The sequence below is a fragment of the Myripristis murdjan genome, chromosome 11 (assembly GCF_902150065.1).
Source record: "Myripristis murdjan chromosome 11, fMyrMur1.1, whole genome shotgun sequence".
NCBI classification, from domain to species: domain Eukaryota; kingdom Metazoa; phylum Chordata; class Actinopteri; order Holocentriformes; family Holocentridae; genus Myripristis; species Myripristis murdjan.
In genome coordinates this window covers 23533474-23557198 of record NC_043990.1, presented here as the reverse complement: position 1 = coordinate 23557198, position 23725 = coordinate 23533474, and the positions used below count along the sequence as shown (strand labels likewise).

Here is a 23725-nt window from a genome sequence, read left to right as displayed (position 1 = left end):
CGGTGGCGGCTTGTGCATACTGCAGCACCCGCCACTCTGGCAGGTAACCAGCCATTCCAGTTCACTGCTGAACTCTGGGCTGTTTTACTGGAAGGTGCGAGAGACTCGATCATGGAAACAGTGAAAGAAGCAGTGAAGGCTTTCAGCTGCAGGTGCACACCCGGCGAGGAATTTTGAAATTTTATCTGTTCTCTAACATCACTGCGGCTCGCCCACGCTGCGGAAAATCCAATCCAAACTTGTGTTATAGAATAAATTTCCATAATTTAAATATAGACGACTATCAGAAACTCTGCTGCGTTTTAGGAAACAGACAGTGTCAACCTGAGAGAGAGAGAGAGGTTTGACATCAGTTATCATGACATCAGTGACTACAAATGAGACGACCGCAGTCATCTTCAGACGTTTCGGTGGTTGCAGAAAATTTAAGGTCTTCCGCTTAATCAGCTTTGCAAGATGCTTGCGGTGTGGCAACAGGTTCGGTTCATCTCTGACTCAGTGATATCACTACTACGATCGGTGGAAAACACTCAAAATTCTCTGCTGATTTGCATGTTTTTGCACCATCACCGTTTCGCATATGGAAAACTAAACCGTTAAAAATATGCAAATACGACAGGGGCTGTGGATGTATGACACAAAAAAAAACCTTAGGAGATTAAAAATGAAACAAAACACTCAAGTGGCGCATTTCCGAACAGCAAAATGCAAAGAGGAAACACATAAACAACCGTGAATAAACTGAGACTGGGTTCAGTGCACCTCAAATAAAATGAAGATGCTAATTTTGTTTGAGAATAAATTACTGAAATTATACATATTGCATACAAAAAGACTATTATTCTTATTCATTTGTCCATTTTAAAGAAAATCACTTTTTATGTTGATTGTATTGGAAGTGATATAAAGTGAGACACTGCCCAATCTCGGTGTGCATGCACAAGCACACGCATATGAATACGCACACACACACACACACACACACACACACACTACTCTATATACCCATATACCCCGGATAAACACCATAATACGGTGGGTGAGAGGGTTTATTATGTGTTTAATGGAGTGTGTGAATCTCATCTTGTTAAAGAGACCACTGATTACTAAGGCACTGGACTGCAGAGGACACACAGACACACACACACACACACACACACACACACAGTGTGGGCTGGGCAGAGGGTACTCACGCTTAAGGAAGCGGTTGCGGACCCATTTATTCTGCTTGCGGGCGTAACGCCTCGTAGCAATCTTCAAAGCTTCAATACCTGGAGAAATTCAGAGGAAGGGGGGCGTTATCGATCGAGAATACCAAGGGGACACAGAATGAAATTCAGAGGGTCGATTTTTCTGGCTGATCAGTGATCAGTCAACCAGTCCACCGATCGATGAATCTAAATCCGTCTCTGTGACTTTGGCGGGGTATTTTCTGACCTTTGTCTCGGAGTGTGTCTCTCTCCTGCTGGGTGGTGTGTTCAGGAGCAGTCAAGTAGTCATGAAACTCCTTGAAACCAATCGACTGGAAGATCCCATGTTGATAGTCCTGACTGAGAGGAGAGGAGAGGAGGAGTGAGATATACCATCTATCCATGAAGAAATATTATCCATCTATAAAAAAAAAAACAGTTTCCATCTGTCTCCAACTTGACATTTCTAGGCACCCAATGGCGATTAATTTCAGCCACTCCTTATCTCTGCCTCTCTCTCTGAATAAGGAATATCAGTCTGAGCAGACTTGACGCCCTTTGGGGGACGAAGTGACAGACTGACATTCAGTGAACTCCGTGGCCCCGACAGAGGGACCCACGGGTGCCAGGCCTGACCGGGGTGACAGCAGGCAGGGGCGCACAGCGGGGCAGAGGGCTGGAGCTCGTCGAGCCAGACAGACGACAGGGAGAAGAAATTATTTAAGCCAAGGCAACATCACCCCATTTTTAGCATCTTTGCTGGTTCCAGCCCAAACTAAATCTTTCAGATATACATAACTGCTCAAAGATTAATGTAAATATAAAGTCTGATGCCATAAGTATTTTCAGAAATTTGAGAGATTGCAAAAGTGATGCTGCTCAGCCACGGTGGCCATATTCCTTATTTCCCAGAATTAGAATTTAATACAGTTCTTCCCTCACATCAATTAAGCAAACAATGATGAGGCTGAAACAATATGTTGCAAAATATGTTTTGATGGAAAACAAGGAACAACTGTTCAGATCATGATGTACACGAGTGATGCTATGTGAACAAATACAATGGATTCGTGAATGAAATTGTAATTTTATTGTATCCCGTTACACAATATCAGTGAATTTGCCTTTATATGGCGATCTGAACAGTTTATGATCTGTCTCAGCCATTTAAACTAAAGTGCAGACATATTTTTAATCCTAACGCAGTTCGGCACTGGAAGGGAAAACCCATTTGCTCGCAATGGCAGAGAGACGATTTACGGCCACATCCGATTTTTGCAACAGCTCCAATTCTGAAAATGTTCAGGTCATCAAATTGTGCACGTGCTGGGCAAACCTCTATCATCTTTTACAGACTTTTTACAGACTAATACAATAATCTTTTATTTCTTTTTACCTCCCCTTTATGGTTTCCTTAAAGGCTTGTTGGCCTGCTTTTATGTGTCTAACCCTGCGTTTACAGCTTTTACTCTCATTTCATCTTTTTTTTTTTAACTCCTTTGAAAAGCACTTTCAAAACTTAGATTTTGAAAGTTTTTCTTTTTTTTCTTTCTTTTTTTTTTTTTTTAAATAGAACTTATTGCTGTAATAAGTCCTTAAGTTATAGATGTATAAACTGAACAATGGGCTGGAAAAACAGAAATAAATCTGGCTAGATGGGCAGAGAGACAGACAGAAATTTGAGAATAGGGACAGAGCACAGGAAATGCAGTCGATGGAGGAGAAAGAGAGAGAGAGAGAGAGAGAGAGACACAGAGAGGGAGAGAGAGAGAGAGAGAGAGAGAGAGAGAGAGAGGAAGAAGAGAGGGAGGGAGAGATTTGACCTTGATGTCTGGCCACAGCAGTCAGGGATGGAGACATGAGGGGAGGGCGAGAGAGAGAGAGGGGAAGAGAGAGAGAGAGGATAAAAGTGCTTGGGTGATCAGATTGTTAGGTGATGCAGAGAGGGCAATGGTGGTAGAGGTGGAGGGAGAGAGAAAGAGAGAGAGAGAAAGAGGGAGAGAGAGCAGAGGAGGAGGAGGGACGGGCTGCTGGCGGATGAAGTGGCATGGGGTGATGGGGTGATGAAAGGAAGGAGCGAGGAAAGCAAGGAGTTGGCGGCATCCAGGGCACCATGCCACCAATGCATCAATTCCCCGCAGCCACGCCCCATCATTCAATTACGCGCACGCGCAGGCACACACACACACACACACACACACACACACAGACACATATCAATATGTCACGCAAAAGAGACCTACACAGCACTATCTGTCCACCCATCCTTTTCCTCTCTGCAGCTATTAGTGAAGCCCACACAGCAGCACATGCATAGCAGCCTTTTATACCAAATCCAATTGTGAGCATCCGTACAAAAGTCCTTTCAAACTGGATGAGTGTTACTGGGAGAGGCTCTGTGATTACCGCAATTACTAACCACCACACACAGCTTCAGTCTTGTATGAATCTGCCATGTGTGTAAGTTTTTGAAATTAAAAAAAAAAAAAAAAAAAAAAAAGTGTCAAATGTTTTTCATCACAGTCAGAAATAAAGTGACAAAGCCACATCACTGATACAAAAGAGGAATAAAAATCCAAATGAGGAATAAAGCAAAGCAAGCCCTTCAAAGACTGAAATCTCAAATGTGATGAGCTTTATTTCTCGTGTAACAGTAGATAATTAGAGAATGTAAAACCACTGCAGACAATGGGACACTTCCTCATGCAGTGCAAAATGTGTGTGTGTGTATTCAATCAGTGTGTGCATTTAAGTGGAAGTGTAGATAATGATTTTTTTACATCCAGGCTACAAGCGGTAATTCAGGGAAAATCACAGAGATCCTCTAACCTGCCCTAATGGTCCTTGGTATTACACGCACCATGGAAAAATTACATTACAGAAGCGCCCCTTGTGAACTTAATTAAGTTCAAAGAGGGCAAAATACTTGCGAGAAAAGCTCATCCAATCAGTTGAGTCTTATGTAAGGACCTCAGACAGTCTCCGTGTTTTGTTAAACACGCCTTTAGGATAACTAAATTCATTCAAATTGCTCGTGCCCTGGACGCAAATGTATATGGCCAAGATTTTACAGTTTGTCACGTCCTGATTCAGCAAAAGAAAATATTATGTTTCCAATTTTTCATGACAGAAAGACAACAGAAATTGCACACTGAGAAAAGGAACAAGAAATTGTGAAATACCTGGAGATTACTGACAGTTTGATTCAGGGTTTGTATTATCAGGGGAGCTCTGGCATCACCCAAAAGCAGGTAAGTGGTGGGCGAACTGTAAGCTGGCACACTTCCGCTATTTATGCTGGAATTCGACAAATTACAGACAAGGCCAGTTCACTCAGTATTAAAATCACCAATGACAGCTCTCTCTGGAGGCCATAAATATTACAAGAGGAAGTCAGTTACCATATTTTTGTCTATGCACAATTTTTATTTCAGTCATTCCTCTTAAATAACCACAACCGTGAGCCATAATAATCCATGGATATTCCTCAGAATATCAAAAAAAAGGCATAAGTCTCTTCATGTACCTTCATATCTGTGACAACACTCGATCCTGAAACGTGTTGCACGCCTCTTGTAACAGAGATACAAAGTGTGCAAGTCAGTAATTGCATGAAACACCAGATGTCAATCTGGACTAGATTAAAATTACCTCAGGACTTTGGCACTAACTCAAAATCTAGAGGGTAATTTCAGACTGAATTTTTCACCAGTCGGCTACAGAGAGGCAGTGATTGGTTTGTTATGGTCAGGGTGAGAATCCTGGGGTTTTGAGGTAATAACTACCAGTCACCAGACATCTCCTGATAATATTAACTCCATCTGGAGAGGCCTTATCTCTGCAATTATTAAAAATCACTGGACGTCCCAAAGACATAACAGTCCCTTGTGAACTGCACTCGCAACAGCGCGGCTGCGACTAAATTGGTCTGCGGGCCCCTGGGAAACAGCGGCGCGCAGAGTGACCTGTCGGAGCATGAAGGACAAATAAATAGCTGGATAGCTGCTCGGCTGAGTTCACTCCACTGCTATCACACTGGTTATACAGAGGAGGGGAGTTATCTTTGGATTAGGCATTACTCAGAGGAACTTCTGGATGATTCACGTGGATAGGAGGATGAGAATATAATCTTGATCTTGCTAGAAGGATCCTGACCTCTTTGCCTTTAATCGTTTGGTAACCACAACAACACGCCCAAAATGCCAAAAGGAAATGCTTAGTGAGGCTGAGCATCAGACAACCTGTGCCATCAGGGTGTCTGGCATGTTTGGCTGCTGTTTGTTTTTTACCTTTGGTCCTGGACTTTCTGCTGATTGTAGCGCAAATGAAAGTCTCTGAGCTCCTCTATCAGTCCCAGAGACAACATCTCATCGACACGGGCGTCCAGCCGCTTGTCTAGAGCTGCAGGACGGAGGGATGGAGGGACGGAGGGAGGAGAGAGAGCCAGACATTTAATGAAACGAGACAGACACACAAACCAAAAGAGGTGCAGCACTTCCTATTGAAGCTCTCTTATTAATATTGACATTTCTGTTGCTTTGGGAAAGAGGGATTACTGTGAAATAGAAATCCATATGATCCTCTCCTCCCGTACCGTCCATGTCTGCATGCAGCCAGAAGATGCAGGGGTCTGGGTACCTCAGCGGCCCCCCCAGCCCGTCGCCTCCCTCCTGCCCCCTCTGCTTCTCCAGCCAATGGCTATGAGGGACGCCCGTCTCCTCGTGCACCTGTAGGCTCCTGCAAATGACAATTATGCAAGTGATGACGAGGAAATGCTCCTCTCATAGTGCAGCTTTAGCACATGAGATAAACGGTCTAGAGATCAGAAGAAGAAAGGTACAAGAGAAGGTATAAAAATTAACCATGACCAAGGCTGCACAAAAACTGCTGCTGTATCGTATCCACTCCAAACACATGTGCTGCCAGTTGCTTCTCAGCGTCACCAGTGGCACGTTGTGTTCACCCTGCACTCGACAAAGTTTGAGACGAGACTCAAATTCACACCAGACTCTTTTCGTCATGCCCGGCTGCTCTCGGAGGTTATGGGAAAAAAAAAAAAAAAAAAAGATGATTCCTGTCGCCTCCTGTCAGCTGGAGGAACGAGGCAACCATCAACAGATCACAGTGTGTTGACTGAAACACGTCATCTGTGCGTGTGTGTGTGTTTGCGTGTGAAGTAAACAGATACTTGTCCTGTCAACGTAGATTGGGTGGTGCCTTGTATAGTTTGACAGTCACAGAGCGTGAAAGCCGTTTAGCACCTCGCACAAATCAGAGAAAGCTCAAAAGCATTGTCATGTCACTCATATGCGCGCGCGCGCACACACACACACACACACACACACACACACACACACACACACACCAAATTACAAGAAAGAAAAAGCAGCCTCCTAAACCATCTTACTCAAGTAAAAGTATTGCTAATTTACTGAAAAGTAAAATTACTAGGATAAAAATCTAAGACTAACAAAGCAAACAATTTGTAAGGGTAATTTACTTATAAAGACATCTGTTATTATGCCTAACACTATCACAATGGTGTTATTTTTGCTACAAGCTATCAGACTAGCCAGCGAGGTAGCACAGTTAATAAATAAAGTATATGTATACATTAAAAACTGACTTAAAGAAACCCTCTGCTGACTCTAATGGAGGGGGATTCTAATTCATGTCATTGGTAACAGTTTGTGTTTAACTTGCTTTTTCATGTCAAGATGGCTGCTGTGAAAAGGCTCTCCAATGACAGCATGCAGGCTCTCACCTTGCGATCTTACGTGTGTCGTTAGGGTGCAACATGGCGGCCATTTCGGGGTCCACCTCCGCCAGTCGCTTATGCAGCTCCGCTCCTCCCAGTTTCTCTAGCTCCTCCTTCCTGTCCGTTGCCCCGCCTTCTTCTTTCTCCTTCCCCGACTCCTTGTCCTCCTGCTGCGAGGGGCATTTCATTTGATGGTTCAGACATTTGTTCAAAAAAAAAAAAAAAAAAAAAAAAAAAAAAAAAAAAAACGAAAGCCGCCTTCAAGTGCTCTTTGTAAGATTCCCATTAACACGACTGGCACATGCTCACATCAGCTGGAAAATGAAGTGGGTGAACAGGAAAGTAAAGTAGCTAAAAGTCTTCAAAAAGTAACATATTAATCTGTAAATTAAAAATATATATATATGTTCAGTCTTATGATAGGCTGAGTTAGTGTTGTGGCTCGAAACATGCACGATAAAAGTAGCATTAAATTTGGTTGTATTCACCTTTAATGGTCACCATTTCCAGATACTAATGCATTGTTTACCCCCGAGTTGGATACATCAGAGCTTTCAGGAAAAAATAGTTTCCTGGTAGTAATTCCAAGTTGGACACTGACGTCCCACATGTTGGAAGACGGTACTCAGAGTAAGTGAATACCACTTAAACAGAAGGTTTGAGTGCATTTAATGAATGAATAAATGAATACAAGCAGTTTTTGGAGGCTGTTTTTTTTTTTCCTTTCGAAGTCAAGAGGCTCAGAACGACTTGGTGCTGCAGCAACAGCATTAAACGAAGAGGAGAGAGCGCACGTCAGCCATGTCATTAATGTTTTAATTAAATCGTTACACGGCTTCCATGCTCGAGCCATTTTTCCCCTTCAAGACACACACAGTAAACTTGATATCTCAGCAACTTTGGTATCAAAAAAGTCACACTTTCTCGATCATATATACACCACTTAATTGGGCTACGCTGGTGTGTGTTGAATACCAAATGACAACACACTGAAGGCAGGGTAACGTGGCCTACTGTGGTGCTTCAGATAACGTTTATTTTATCAGTAGTGCTTTAGTTGGAGTTTGGATTTGAGAGAGAGAGTTGGAAGACGAAGGAGGTGTGAGGCAAGAAGGAGGAGGACAAAAAGAAAGAGAGAGACCAAGAGAGATCATATGTTTTAAGAAAAAAAAGGGAATGAAATTCGATGGTACCCACCCCTGTGTCCACCAGGACTTTCCACAGTAGAGACTCGATGTAATAGTTCGTCCCTCCCACGATGATTGGCAGCTTGTCTCTGCTGTGCATGTCTTCTATGTTGAAGTGTGTTAAGGAGGAAAACAGATCTTTGAACACTGTGTGCACTGCAAAAACGCAAAATCTTACCAAGATTATTTGTCTTATTTCAAGTCAAAAATGTCTTATTTCTAGTCAAAATATCTCATTACACTTAAAATAAGACATGATCACCTCAGAAGTAAATTGTTTTTAGACAATTTTCACTTGTTTCAAGTGAAATTTTGTTTGTTTCATTGGCAAAATTTGCCAGTGGAAAAAGTGAAAATTCACTTGAAATAAGTGAAAATTAGCTAGAAACAAGAAACAAATTTTGCCATTTTTGACTTGAAATAAGACAAATAATCTTGGTAAGATTTTGATTTTTTGCAGTGTTTAACCCTAACTGCTCTGTGCATGGACACAGCATGACCTAAACACTGACAGCAGAATAATGAAATCGTCTAGTGGCCTAGTTAAAGGTCAATATTAGGCTGCAACACTGGCCCCCACCCAATGAAACTGGTAGGGGGGGAAATGTGTGTCAGTGTTAATGCATTTGTTCGTCTGTTCATCACAACGGCATAACTTCCAAACAGGTTCTGGTCAGGGTCCAAGGAGGAAGTGTTGAAGTTTTTGTGCCCTTTGGCTTGCGGTGTGTAGCTGCTGACGAGTTGGCCGACACACAGCGTGGGTGTGGCCCACCATGCAAAGTCTCACAACACCCCGATGGATTAGCGCAAAACCACAAACCTTTGGCGCGAGGAGCAATGTATTGTCTTCTCACGCTGATCGGGCCACGCCCACTTCAGTTGTTGTGCAGTTTTTGTACAGAAAACGTGTTTGTTTTAAAAATGGATTTTTAAAATGGCAATATCAAGTTCATGATTCACTCTCAGTGGAATTCTCCTTTTTTTGTCAGCAGAGTGTAATCTAGCCGGTAAGTGATCCCCTCCTCTGTTCTGGTCATTCAATAAGACTCTAGGTGAGGTAACTGCTACACCCCAGTCTCTCTCCCTCTTCTTATCTCAAAGTTCAGTGTCTCTGAGGAAGAGGGCTCCACCAATAAACCGGGTCAATATTGGCCTTGTATTAAAAATTCAATATTGGCCAGTTGAGTTTGGTCCACTTCCAATATCAGGGCAAATATATCGACACCAGCAGAAAAATTTCAAACTCCACAGAGCATGCAGTAGAGGAGCTTGTGTGCCACACCTTATTTACTCTCTCCCTCTCCCTCTCTCTCTCTCTGTCATGTCTTTGCTTGTCCCCCACCTTTCCTTTCACTCATCCTTCCATCCTCCTCTCCATTCCTCACCCATCCATCCTCCCTGCGTCCCTCAAACAGGGATAATTAAATAACCACTCAGACAAGATAAGTCTCATCAGCCATCATCACTCACATCCTCCCTCGTTGTCCCTCTTGCACGCACACACGCACGCATACACACACACAAAACAACCCCCCCCCCCACCCCACCCCACCCCGCATCACTGTGCTCTTGGAGGAAAAGAGGAGAAGATGGGAAAGAGATTGAGAACAGGAGGATCGCACACAAGTGGCGAGGGAGGGAAAACAGAAAAAGGGTTGGAGAAGAAATTGGGGGGTGGGGGTGAGGGAGAGCCTGGAGACAAGAAGAGAGAGATATGAGAGAGAGATGGAGAGAGAGGGGGGAAAGAGGAGGGAGTTTTGTGTGAGTGGCATGTTAAGTGAACGTTGATGGTGGATGATGCGACGATGCGACCGTCTCTAAACCTCTCAAGACTGTCAGCCCTTCCCGATTACTGTACCTCCTCTTTTCTCAGCCTGTTTCCTCTCTATCTCCTCTTTTCTCAGCCTGTCTCCACTCTCTGGCTGCACTTTTCCTACGTCTCTTTCCTCTCTATCCCCACTTTGCCGTCTTTTCTGCCTCACAGACTCAAACCCACCACACTGCCTCTTTCCACTCTAATCTGTATTCATCTCTTTCCATTTCTCTCTCTCTTCCTACCAGCATGCTGGAGCGGCGCTGAGCCTATTCTTAGAGCTACCGCAGCCCCTCGCCGCACTGGAGAGTGTGAGTGTGTGGGTGCGAGAATGCGCATGCATGCGTGTGAGTGTGTGTACGTGTGCGCACGCCTTCCTGATCTATTAATACCTTCTCTAGTTATCGCCTTCTCTCTCCACATCTGTGTGACGGCCAGTGTCTGTGGGAGGGTGTGACTGCCCAGTGTGTGTGTGTGTGTGTGTGTGTGTGTGTGCATGCAGGCAGACCACAGACACAGACTCCTATTAATATCCTCTCTAGTGATCGCTCCCTTCTCATTTTCAGTGAAGCATCTGCAGCGAGAGACAAGCTGACAAAACCAGGACACAGCAGATCTAATTTTTTTTCCCCCACATACACATGCACATGCACATGCACATACATGCACATGCACACACATACCAATCAGAAAAGGTCAAGTCAAAAGAAATCATTTGCGATAGTTAGCGCTTTATAAGCTGGAGAAAGGTGTTGCTGGGTGATACCAGTGGGTGGACAGGTGTTACAGACAAGACTGTTCCTCTGATTTTACGTGCTTCTAGGAAGGATATGAGGGCCAGGGCTTTGTTTCTGAAGTCGACCACTGTGTAGCTGCTGACCAGCGGGTCCACAAAGCTGATCATGTGATGTCTGCACTGAGCGCACTCCTCAGCTGTCACCTTATTGGTGATGATGTCCAATCCCTGGTATACCTGAAGGGAAAAACAAAGCAGATAATCATTATGGGATATAGTCAGGGCAAAAAAAAAAAAAATCATCTAAATATATTAATAAGTAAGTCATTAAAAAACAGCATAATAAAGCAGTTTAATGAGGAGGGGAATCAAATAAATGAGAATTTTAATTAGAAGTAAGTAATACTAAGCTTCATTTATATAGGGCTTATCGGAAAGCAGAGTAAAGAGGACAGCTTAAACACAACACTATTGAAAAATATAATAATAAAAATATAATAATATAATAAAACTAATACAAGATAAAAAAAAAAAAAAAAAAGATTAACATGATGACACAAGTTTAAATATGGGCCACATAAATCAATTATATACATAAAGTCTGATAGGAGTTGTACAAAAAGAGGCTCCATTAGGCAAATAGCATCAAATGTAAGTGGCACTGGGATTGCAGTGGAGCTTATAAGCTACTCTGTGATTTTTCATCAGTGAATTCTCATTCACTTCCAAAGTTGTCGACTTTGGAAGGTAAGGTCCCCAAAGAAGGGTGCTGCCAGACCTTCTCCTCCAATGGACTTTGCCCAAGACTAGAGAAGACTTAAAAAGGTCTGCAGACAGTGATCTCAGACCCAGCCAATAGCAGGATGTGTAGCTGGAAGCAGGCCTTGTTGAATGATAAGGGATGAGAAGTGCTGTCTGCTGGCCACGTGAAATGATCCCAACCATCCCTGTGATAAACACACCTCCCCTCTCCATGTTACATCACCAAGCAACCGGGCTCATGGAATGTGACGGCTGGGTGTCACCCATCGTTGGCGATTCTCAGACATGCACAGGGCTGGAGGAACAGCCAGCCCTGACAGGAGCGTCTCTGGATGTAGAGCGCTGTCTCACTAGGCCTGTTTTTCTATAGGCCTTCACATCTTTTAAAATGGGCAAGAAACGCCTCATCTCACTTGCTCTGCATTCATGGCTATCATGCCAAACATGTTGTCCCTCTTGGTCCAATCGGTAGGCTAATATTTAAACAAACATTACTGCAACTCACGAAGGCCAATCAGGCCAGAAGGAGGCAACGACATTCGCCAAAAATCCATCATATTCCAAAGAGTGGCTTTTGAGGTATTATGTGACATGTAGAAAATTAATGTTGTTTTGTAGTGCCTCCTGACAGCCAGTCAGTATCATTTTTAAAATCCCAGACCAGAGCTCGTCATTCCCCAAAAAATTTCAAAAAAAAAAAATTCAAAATCCAGTCAGACTTTGGTGTTCAAGATACTACTCTCAACTTGTTATTTCTTATCTGACTGTTTGTGTCCATGAGTAACCCCCCCTGCACATGTGCAATATGGAGTACCACAAGGCTCTATTATAGGTCTCTTACTGTTCTCTATGTTGATGCTCCTATTTGGCTATGTAAGTTAGAGCTATAATATCATCTTTCATTCTTATGTTGCTAATACAGATGTGTGTCTGTACCTGTCTTAAGAGTTGTTTGTCTGATAACAAATGATGCTTCAATGTTCTCCAACTTGCTGATAAAGCTGCTGTTGTTGTCTTTGGCCTGCAGATTGCATCTGACATATTTCAAGAACAAAGAAACCTGGCAACCCACATTAAACTGTCTGCCAAAAACTTGGAGGTAATCTAATGATTTTTAACTGATCGTTGAAAATCATGTCCAAAGAGTTGTCCACTCCTGCTGAGAACTATGTCAAAAACCAGATTGTTTTATCTGCTTCACACATGGAGACAGTTATCCATGCTTTTATCTAATGCCAAATTGATTATTACATCTCTTTGTTTTCTTGCCTCATCAGTAAATCTCACCCTTATCTGCAGTGGATTCACAATCCAACAGCTAGATTTTTAACTACAACTAAAAAAGAGAGCATATAGCCCCCATTTTCACACCCCTGCACTTGCTTCCAGTGAATTACAGAATTGCAATAAAAATGATTGGAGTGTGTTGTAATTCTCTGGTAGTAAGCAATATAAAAAAGGGTGCTTTTTGGAAAAGGCATGTAAACAAAATGAATAGAAACAAATATATCTCCTTAAAACCTGAAGTGGATTTAGTAATCGTGAGCTGTAGGAGAACTTGAAAAAGGTTCAAGGCACACCATTCTATAGGAAAATGAAAAAGGCTTTATTATGACATGGAAAGTCATGTTAATTAGGCATGAGATGAAATTCCCACCTACTCAATTTCTCAAATGCTCTATTATGGAGAATGCGGTAAGTGATCAAAGCCACTAGACATTTCACTCTAAAGCCACAAATAGAAATATTGGATCTCTGCTCCAATTAGCTGGCTTACTCCTCACTACTGAGAAAACGTCATTTAATTTACTGGACAGTTACTGGTCATTGTAAGCTATACCAAAGACCTGTTTGGTGCTGCTAGTCCTTGGTCGTCCACAAAGGTCGACAAAAGGTAGAGATTAATAAGAGAAGCGCAGGCGGGTATGTTGATTCTGTGCGTTTAGTCTTTTATGGTAATGCACAGACAGATAATTCGATTCAGCAAAGAAACTCCGTCAGTATCTTTATGTTATTTTGAAACGTACATCATACCAATTAAGCGGGTTCAAGACGGTAAATGTCAATGTCTTCCCTTATATCATAGAAACATGACTTTATGGCCTCGTCTTGTTGATAGCATCTATAGTCTAATATCAACTATTCCCGGTATTTGCAGTTTATAAGAGAGGGAATCAGTGTGCAGCTGCCAGGAAAACATTATGTAAGTGTATGAAACATTCCTGACAATAGACCATAGGTTTTAACATGAGTTGGATTCAGATTTGATTAAAAAAAAAAAAGCTGTTTTGGCCACTAAGAGGAAAAACATACATTCATTTACTTCATGTTTAAGAAAACACATTATTCATTTTTTAACCGAGGATTGAATTTTCCTGAATCTAGGAGTGGACTTTGCCACCAAAGTGAGAATTATTGCTTCCTCCACTCTCAGGAGGGGATTGAAAAGACAGCTAAAAATAATCTGAGCATTGTAGTTAGATCTGGGAACAGACAATATAGTTCTAGCTTTGTTTTTTTCATCAAGCTGATTAATTTTTTATTTGTCAGCTTCAAAAAAAAAAAAAAAAAAAAAAAAAAGTTGTTTGTTTCCCCCCTATTATGATTGCGTGCATGTCTGATTTCCATACGCTCAATTACCTCTCTAAAATAGACAGCATGCTGTGGCGGTGCAAGGTGTGCCTACATCCTCTTTAACATATCCTAATTTTGTTGTCCAGCTCTGACTCTTACATTTGGAGACATTACAGGCTATTTAACCTGGTTTACATGCACCAGTTAGTTAATCAATACGGCTGTACACTGGTTACCGATTTCCATGGTGCTGGTATGTGGCTTGCTTGTACTTCAAGTAACTGTACTTGAGTGCCATGGAAAGCCAAAAGTGGGGAGCAGGGCAGGACAGAACAACCCAGCCTGATAAATTATTTACGGCTTCTCTGCACGACACCGCTGTCAGCCCAGGGAGGGATGGATGGGTGGAAGGAAGGAGGGATGGAGGCGGGGAGGTGGGGAAGAAGAGCAAACGGAGGAGGGTGAAGGTCTGAAGGAGGGCTGGGAAGAATAAGATCGATGGAGAGGAAGAAGGAGGCAGAAAGAGAGAGAGGTGAACAGACAGGAGAGGAGACAGAGGAGCGCTGTGTTCTTGTTACAGAGAACAGGATGCTCCCGGAGAAATTTGCACACATTATCCCCCCCGCCTCTCTGCACTCTGTCTCTCTCTCTCTCACACACACACACTCACACACACACACACAGCCTGTACCGACAGGACAGGATGATGGGTTGCAGAACGGAGGCAGGGAGATGGAGAGAGCAAGAGACAAGAGATAGAGATGCTCGGAGAGTTGGCATCAAGCTGGAAAGCCACTGTGTATGTGAGAGAGTGGGGGTGTGTGTGTGTGTGTGAGTGCTCTCTCTTACAACTTAAATCATCAGTGCGTGAGGATCATGTGTCTCTCATTTTGGGACACACTACGCAAATGCCCCCGGATTTATGCCCTTTTTGCTCCAAACATGGTGAAAAGGCATACAAAAGCCTCCCTTCACACTTACACACAAACACACACACACACACACACACACACACCATTCAGAAGGGTTTGCACCACTATTTCTCTCTGATCCATGTATGTGTGGCATCTTTCATCAAAAATTCTACTCCAATTTTCTTACTTTTTATCTCGCAAATCCTTTTTTTTTTTTTACCTCTGCTCCTCTGCTTTCATCTTCATCCTGTCTTCCACATCTAGGCTTACAGCCTTCAGTTCTCCTAAAACTCCCGCCCGCCCTCCCTCCCTTCCGTTTTCTCCAGTGGTGGTTAAAGTTTCCTCTCCTCCTTTTCCATCCAGTGCCATTTTTTCCGCCTACTCTCAAATCCCCTCTCATTTGGTCCATTCCTACCTGCCACTGAATGGGACATGGCTTATCCTTCTGTAACGATGCCTGAATGCGCATTTCTGCGTATGTGCATGAGTGTAAAAACACAGATTGAGATGATTCAAAGTCTCCCTTAACGAGGACAAGGAGGCCCAAGAGTAAAGGCAGGCAGGAGAGGACGAGTGTTCAATCAGAAAAATCAAAAGAGCCACTTGAGGAGAAGGCATGAGAGGAAAATGCTTCAGGTGGGTGGAGAGAACGAGATAGAAATTAAGACACCAGCCAAGCCGGGGAAAATGAGCTACAAATTGCAGGGTTGCTTGAGCTCACAGCCGTAAAAGCATCAAAGATAAAACTCAAGACAGCGAATCAATTTTACTCATGTCTTCTAGTAAGTCCCCTGGGGTGAAAACGAGAAAAAAAAACAGCTGTAGAGAAGGAAGATGTCTGGAGGAGAAAGTAAATAAAAAAGATGGAGAGACAGTGACTCTGTTTCCATACAAATGTCAGGTGAATTTGCAGTAAGGGTTTGAAATGTTGCATAAAAAAAAAACAAAAAAAAAAATGCGGAAAACGTGTGTTTCCATCAGCTGGGTTGAAGTGAATAAACAGGCATCCTGACCGGGGAATCAAGTAATTTATGTAAAATCACAACCATGGAAAAAATGGAGAGACAATTTCAAAAACTCATTAGTGAATGGGTGAATACTTGCTTGTGATTGGCTGGAGGGAGTGTGTTCAAACAATGTGACCGACACGCAGCTCAAGCTTAATCACTGAATTCACACGCTGGCCATGAAGTTTTGAACCAAACTATGTAGCCGTGGCAACAAACTGGAACTTAACCTGCCTTCGAGTGCAAATCGGAGGCTCTTATTTCCGACATCAGGACTCCAGTATATGGACTGACTGGTGCTCAAGAGCTCTGGTTGGAAAAATCAGGTAACCATAACAACCTGATTTAAAAAAAAAAAAAAAAAAAAAAAAAAAAAAAAAGGTGCCCTAGTTGGTCACCAGATAAAGGGCGTCCTGGGTTCGAATCCGACCTCAGGCCCTTTGCTGCATGACATCCCTACTTCTCCTCTCTCTCTCTCTACTGGGACTGTCAAATAAAGCAGAAAATGCCTAAATAAATAATCTCTGAAAACATGCCACCAGAAATCTAATTACTGCATAATTATATAAGGTTTAAAAGTTAAATTAGTTCATATTTGAGCTAATCTGTAAAAAAAAAAAAAAAAAAAAAGCCCTCCATGGAGAGACCACATCATTGCTCTCATGTGCAATAAAAATTCTTTAACATACACCTGGTCGTGGATTATCTCTTATTTGATATCGGCTTATTATTTAAGATGACAGAATGGAAAAACAAAGAAGTGTGCTTGGTAATATTGTACTACTGAGCATCTTGTATACAGGAAGGAGTGTGTGTGTGTGTGTGTGTGTGTGTGTAGCACTTCTAGGAGGTGGGCAGATGGTTTACAGACGTTTCAGAAAGCCTGCAGCCACTGTTGAACTGCAAACGAGATTAAAACATTCATCAGGCCGGTCATGACAAGCCACTCCGTTATTGTGTTAACTTCTCGAGGAATTTTGCCACACTCTTGCCGTTCCCATTGAGCCTTTCTAGCTCATTACTTTGCATGCACACTTTGGCAGCCCAGCTCGTGTGGGTTTAGACTGGCGCGGCCTGGCTGCCTACTCCTTCCTGTCTTGGTTCAAAGTGGATGTGAATGGACGTGATCGTGTGGCTTATGTGTGTGTCAGAGAGAATGAGGGGCAAATAGCAAAGCAAGAGGAATGTATGTGCGTGTGTGTGTGTGTGTGTGTGTGTGCACGCGCGTGTGTTTGTGTGTGTGTGTAAGTGAGAGACAATGAGCTCACTGTTCGAGCTGTGCAGCCTGCAGCCGGCCTGCCTGGCCAACCTTACGCCCCGCACGAGACAGCTGTTCCTCTGCTGCACAAATAATGGGGGAGCAGGGTGAAAGAAAGAAAGAAAGAAAGAAAGAAAGAAAGAAAGAAAGAAAGAAAGAAAGAAAGAAATGAAACTTTTATTGGATACTGCCCAGTTAGTGTCATGATGGAGGTTCCTCTCCACTCAGCCACATAGAAATATTTATCGCAGCTCGGTGAAATCTGATTTATTTTCTTTACAGATTTTGCCTCCTTGTTGAACTGTTCAATAGTGTTGTAAATTTCTAAATTATTTCTCCAGTTAAAGGCTGTGACGTATCCCCTGCATGTCTTTCCTGGCACTGAATGGGCTGGTGGGTCATTCCGCCTTAAAGAGCTGCTAACCCTAAAGTAATCTCATTAGTCTAGGCTTCAGTGGAGAGTTTTAGTGCCCAGCGATGATCTAAACGCTGCTTCAAAGGGCTTGTCCCCTCTGACAAGCTGAACATTCTGGCGGAAAACACTGAATCCTTTTCTTTTCCGGGGTATAAAAAAAAAAAAGGTCAAATTTAAAGACCTTCAACGTGGACTGTCCGCAGCTTCGACGCAGGAATATCAGACAGCAGCATCAGTCGAGCTCCAGTCCGGGGTACAGTCGGAGGGAAAACGGTACAATGTGTCCTCGGTCTGACCCCTAGACATACAGTAGGCCTGTCCAACGGCCAGACTGTAAGTCGTTTCGCTTCATTTTCTCCCTCCATCCTTCCTTTCTTCATTAAACCTATTTTTCCCCCCATCAGAATACCTCTCTGACCGCCTCTTCTCTTTTTTCATCCATCCACCCCCCCCCAGGCACCATCCTTCAACAATTTATCCCTCCATCTCTCTCTCTCTCCCTCTCTCCCTTTCTCTGTGGGGAATGGCCCAGTAATGCCAGACTAATAAATCATTCATGACGTTGTCCCCCACCCCCCCACACCCCACCCCGCCACAAACACACCCCTTCCCCCTTCTATCCTCGCCTCCTTTGCTGCTTTTCTGTAGCGGTGACCGCATCACCACGCCTGCAGACTACCGTTTACAGCTACTTCTCTCTCTCTCTCTCTCTCTCTCTCTCTCTCTCTCTCTCTCTCTCTCTCTCTCTCTCTCTCTGTCTCTTTCTCTCTCAAATAAGGAGTTCACCGGATCTCGTCTTTGGCTTGGTCCCGCAAAGGTTTAGATTACTAAAAAAGATGCATCATAAAATGGACGTAGGAGGCGGCGTCGCCTTAGTGACAATGCGAACGGATACGTCAAAACCCAGACAGGTCATAACCACTCCACACCAGACAGACCGAGAGAGGTGGGGAGGGAGCGAGAGGGAGAGAGAGAGAGAGAGTGAGGAGGAGGAACATGTGTGAGCAAACCAGAGGGGATACAACACATAGCTGCACAGTGTGGGATGTGTTTAATACGTAAACAAGTATTCTCTGTGTGTGTATGTGAGAGAGAGAGAGAGAGAGAGAGAGAGGGAGAGAGCCACTGACCCCATACTGAGCACAACTTTTCAAAGCATAAGAGCCCCTCACTGACGTAGAATCACTGGTCAAGTCACACGATCATCAACTTTCAGAGTTTATGGCCCATAAGGCGTAAATGTTTCCCCTCAGAGAGACCTACTTGTCATACGTTAACGTGTCGGCGTATGGGACTACACACACCACGACAGCACATGACAGTGCTCATGCCGCTCCGCAGTGACGCCTCACATTCCACAGATCATGAAGACGCCCGTCAAACTTGTGTCCCCCTGGTCACAAGCTCCTAAGGAGAACACTGCGGCTTCTTCTTCTTCTATTGTCCCGGCGGAGTAAAGCAAGGGTCACCGCCTACCAATACTTCCAATAATCGCACATGCACACTTAAACATTAAAGTGATGGTCGATCCAGCTTGTGCATGACCTGTTAAATTGCCCCCCTGGGACCTCCTGAAGGCCGTTTGTCATGACGCCCCACTCCCTCGGCCACACACGCAGCCTGAGGGGCGGCCACCCCACCGAGCGAAAAAAATGGATTTTGCGGCCGTGATATATTAACACGATACGGTGCTCGTGCTATATGGAACTTGCACCGCATGAGAAGCATAGTAGACTTAAATTGTGCATGTGATTGATTAATATATAGAGTGAGAGTAACCGATCCCCTCCGTCAGACGGGGTGTCGGAGAGCTGAGTCAGATCCTTTATGAAGCCCTCAGCCTCCCTGCAGAGTGCATGTAGATGACAGCACAGCCTGTTTGCTGTCAATATGCCTGAGCCCAACAGCGAGCCAGGGAACTTCCATTTAATTAGTTCAATATGCAGCAGCACATAAAGGAAACAGACACTATCAACTATGTGCCAATATTGTGCTGTATCAAGATTATCTGCTGTATTTATATTACAATTCTTACAAAGAAATGCATATTAGTGTCAGTATCAGCTGCTGCGGGTGAAAAGATATTGGATATCCATATCAGCCTCAAAAAAAAAAAAAAAAAAAAAAAAAAACACATCAGTGCATCCCTACTTACTCTTAATGTATTTGCCAATTGTTTCTTACCAATATTGTCTTACCAAGCAGTAATGGGTTATGTCTAGATAAATAATCACATGTATACAGTTTTTACTTTGAGTGAAAATTGATTAACAAATCTATATCCATCATATCTCTTGCATCTAGGCCTACATCACACCACATCAAAAGCCTGACTCAACAAAATACATGTATCAGCAAAATATCAGGGCAAATGAACAAATTATCGCATTAATGACAGCAAGTGGCTGAAATCAAAAAGAGGTATATTGTATGGACTCCAAATAACCAATACAACAGCACAAGGTCTATTTTGTACACACACAGTACCCTGGAATCTGTGCACAGTGGCAATATGCAATTTTTCCCCTCTTCCATTATGCTCTATTTGTTGTAATTACAGTCATCTTAGGTTTTTCTTATTTTTCTTCTATTATTATTCATATCGCAGCCTTTGCTATAGCCTATTCTTTACTGCTGCAATGCTCCAAGTTCCCCACTGGGATCATTAAAGATCCGTCTGATCTAATCTAATCTGACGTTGCTCTCGTTCCCATTTACATACCAAAGCAAAGCCCAAACCCCTTGACTCACCAACCCTATGTCCAACCTCTTAACCAAAGCCTCCACTATTTATAGGTTCTACAGTTTTAATACGCAAACTGTCCAAAATCCCAAATATTCTTTGTGGCCGCATTCTTTCAACTCAGTGATCGACACCATCTGGCACCAAAGACCCCCAAACTGATCCACATCAGACCCTAAACCTCCATGTGGTGTTTTCCAAAGGAAGGCTATCTGAAATGGTTATCACAGAAAGCCAGATTTAAGACGTTTCAAGACATTTAATGCCAGCCTTGAGCATGCGTGCGTTTGAATTTAGGATCAATTTAAAGACCAAATTAGAAAAAATGGTGGTTGAATCCAGCCTATTTCCAACTGAACACTGAAAAACAAAGTTATGAAACTGTAACTGGACACTATAAGTGGAAGAGATGACAAAATAAATTGTCAGTAATGTGTAATTCAGCACAAAGACATAAATGCAATATAATTAGTGGAAAAAATGTAACCTACAATAACCATAATGAAAACATTCTAATACTTTTTGAGACCTTGAACTTGGATAATCAAACGTCTTAAGGACCTGTGGATATCCACTCAGAAGATTTTTAATCATTGGATATGAATTAGTACATAATTACACAACTGTCTATAGTGTAGGTGCAGATATAGCTACAGTATAAAAAAAACTTCTGTCGCATGAAGTAACAGTGTAATTCATCTCAGCCACTTTTTGCTGGAAGCCTCTCCAGGACCCCTGGGGGTCCCTGGACCCCGCTTTGGGAACCACTGCCTTCCAGTATTGGCAAGACCCAATTCAATGACAGTACAGGCAGGCACTTGTGTGTGTGTGCCATAGATAGCATGTTCATTTAATGAGTGAATAATATCCCCCTGCATTTCCAATGAACTGTGGGCCGGGGGGCATAGGCTAAGGGCAGGAGGGGGTGTGATAATAACACAATAGGAGTGTTAGGGAGTGTGGGAACCAATTCTCCCCGGGACAATAGACACTTCCCAGTGGCCACAGCGGGCCCATTCACTATCAGCTGCTGGGCCAGCGTAGCACGGCGCAGAATATGCACCGGCTCAGCACAATGCTGCTTTCTGCCAAACAAGACCAGACTGTTTCCTATCCCAAAGACAACACAGCGCGGCTCTAGCCTATACACAGCCTCATTCTCACATCGGCGGACTCTCCCTCTCTCACTCTGTGTCTCTCTGTCTCCGTCACTCACACAAACCGGAGGGGAGCAACAAGGCCGGGGATTGTGGAGACGGGACAGTTCTGCCACGCTGTAACTAGGCCACTGTTTCTCTCTGCTATCGAGCTGCTGGTCGTTGAGATATTCTGGGCTGAGAAGTTATTAGTGTAACCCAGTTTACCCAGTACCAGGCAACTGCTGGAAGACTCGCTCCCCGCAGAGACCCACACTGTCAAGGACAGAGTGTGCTGAAAAGGCGGGAAAGGGGAAAGAATGTGCTGGGAATTGACAGTGAAGCAGTCCTAATGAGCGTGACATGGACTGGCGTCGACCGCTGTCGTCTGTGTCACTGACGCTGGACGCTGTCAGATTTGCTCAAGCTAGAGTTGGTGTGTGACTCTGTGTGTGTGTGTGTGTGTGTGTGTGTGTGTGTAGACCGCACTCTGGTGTGACCCAGACCCAAACCAGTGCCCAACCTTTTCTTTTGTGTGCCATGCCCTCCGGTTGCTACGGCAACAGAGCCTGAGAACCATGATGGTGGGGGGACGGAGAGGAAAGCAAAGCGATGCCAGCGTGAGAGTTTTTAACGTTGTCGTGCTCTCTCTCTCTCTCTCTCACACACACACACACACACACACACACACAAAACAGCCGGTGGAAGAGAGCATGCCTGTCATTTCAATATGTAGACTATCATCATGTGGCTCTTTAATTTCACAGTAGCGTCTCACTCCACTTTATTACGCTGACAAATGCAGACAGACCTCTTCCTCCTCATCACTGAGATCTTGTGACTTTCTTATTTACTGGAACTAGTTCCTGCTGAATGCCACCACACATAATAATACCAGCTGTACAGTAACTGGAGCACACACTAAATCATTTCAACTGCTTATGTAATTAAAAAAAAAAAAAAAAATCATCATGTGGCCTAAGACTCATTGATTTATTTTAGTAATGCATGTTAACCTGCTATATTGACTGCAAGTTTCCAGTGTGCCATGTAGAAAACTTTTGGCAATCTCCTCTCTTATAATCAATGTACGGAAATGAGTCATGACAGTAATCACCTTGGAGGCTTCACAGGGAAAAACGCAGGATGACAGCCGCATGACAAAGTGGACAGTTGCTAAATATAACATCTTGCAATGAAACAGGCAAGAGGCTTAAATAGTAAATCTTGATAGGAGTGCTTTTTTTTTTTTCTTTTTGTGTCTGGTCTTTGAAAACCCTGTCTCTCTCCTGTGTGCATCCTTGCATTTGGCCTGCCTCCTCTGCAAACAGCCATGCAGTCACCACCCTCAGGTCCCATCACGACATCTAATTTAGTGCACTTTACTCCTTTTGCAAGTCATTTTGAAAAGCATTTAGCCAAAGCCATTCTTTTCTGCACGTAATCGCCCTGTAATACTCCTAGTGGCTTTATTCTGATTAGCACGATAATGACAGCTCACGCAACATAACACTAAATATTGACTCAAGAAGGAGAGGCAAATCGGTGATAAAACAGTCATTGCATTCCTGTAATTCTGCTTTCTCACTGGACTAACTTCGAGTAGATCAAATTTAACAATAATAATAACAATAACAAATCATTCATAGGTTTCTAGTTGTGGGCTCCCTGCAGGGCTCCACATTTAGTTAGATGGCAAGTTGCTTGCTTACATTGTCGGCATGCATTTCGCGGAAAAATCAGCCTTCGCCGTGCTCTTGCAAACTGTAGTCTGCCTGTTTCTCCCCGTCTTGTCAGGTCAATCCAGCCTCACTTCATCAACAGCAGTATGGCTGCCGTGTCAAGGACTGACAGCGCGTTTCCTCGTGTCGACAGTTTTCTTACCTGCATGGAATCGGCGCTGATTATTTCTCCTTGCACCCGTTTTCCTATCTCGATCGCCAGCTTGGACTTCCCGGTGCCGGTAGCTCCCAAGATCACGACCAAAGAAGGGGCCATCGCTTTCTGCAAGGCATACTGCATGCTACGAGTGGAAGCCGCCATGATGCTGCCCTTGGTTGGCCAGCTGACGTGCCGTGCGCATGCGCAGTGTGGACATGGCTCGCCGTGAGCGGTGGGTGTCTGTTACCAGGCAACAGAAAGCCGTTACTGTAGTAACATTGATTTATGGAGGATTATGTTGAGTTGTCTGGGAAGGTCCTTTGTCCCGGGAGACAATAAAGAAATGTAATG

General features: G+C 43.6%; 1 protein-coding gene across 2 annotated transcripts in view; it reads right to left on the bottom strand.

Annotated features, from left to right (window-relative positions):
- The window catches only part of trit1 (tRNA isopentenyltransferase 1), a 33308-nt gene extending 9725 nt beyond the window's left edge, over positions 1–23583 (bottom strand). The window contains exons 1-8 of one of the 2 annotated variants that reach the window (XM_030064182.1): positions 23378–23583; positions 10781–10921; positions 8146–8244; positions 6955–7115; positions 5785–5927; positions 5480–5591; positions 1438–1550; positions 1194–1271 (exon numbers count right to left, since the gene is read on the bottom strand). In XM_030064182.1, coding sequence (XP_029920042.1) covers positions 1194–1271; positions 1438–1550; positions 5480–5591; positions 5785–5927; positions 6955–7115; positions 8146–8244; positions 10781–10921; positions 23378–23536 — 1006 coding nt within the window. In that variant the 5' untranslated portion in view covers positions 23537–23583. Of the gene's footprint in view, positions 1–1193; positions 1272–1437; positions 1551–5479; positions 5592–5784; positions 5928–6954; positions 7119–8145; positions 8245–10780; positions 10922–23377 lie in introns of both variants that reach the window. The other variant, XM_030064180.1, reaches the window with a different exon arrangement.
- Between the last annotated feature and the right edge of the window lie 142 nt (positions 23584–23725).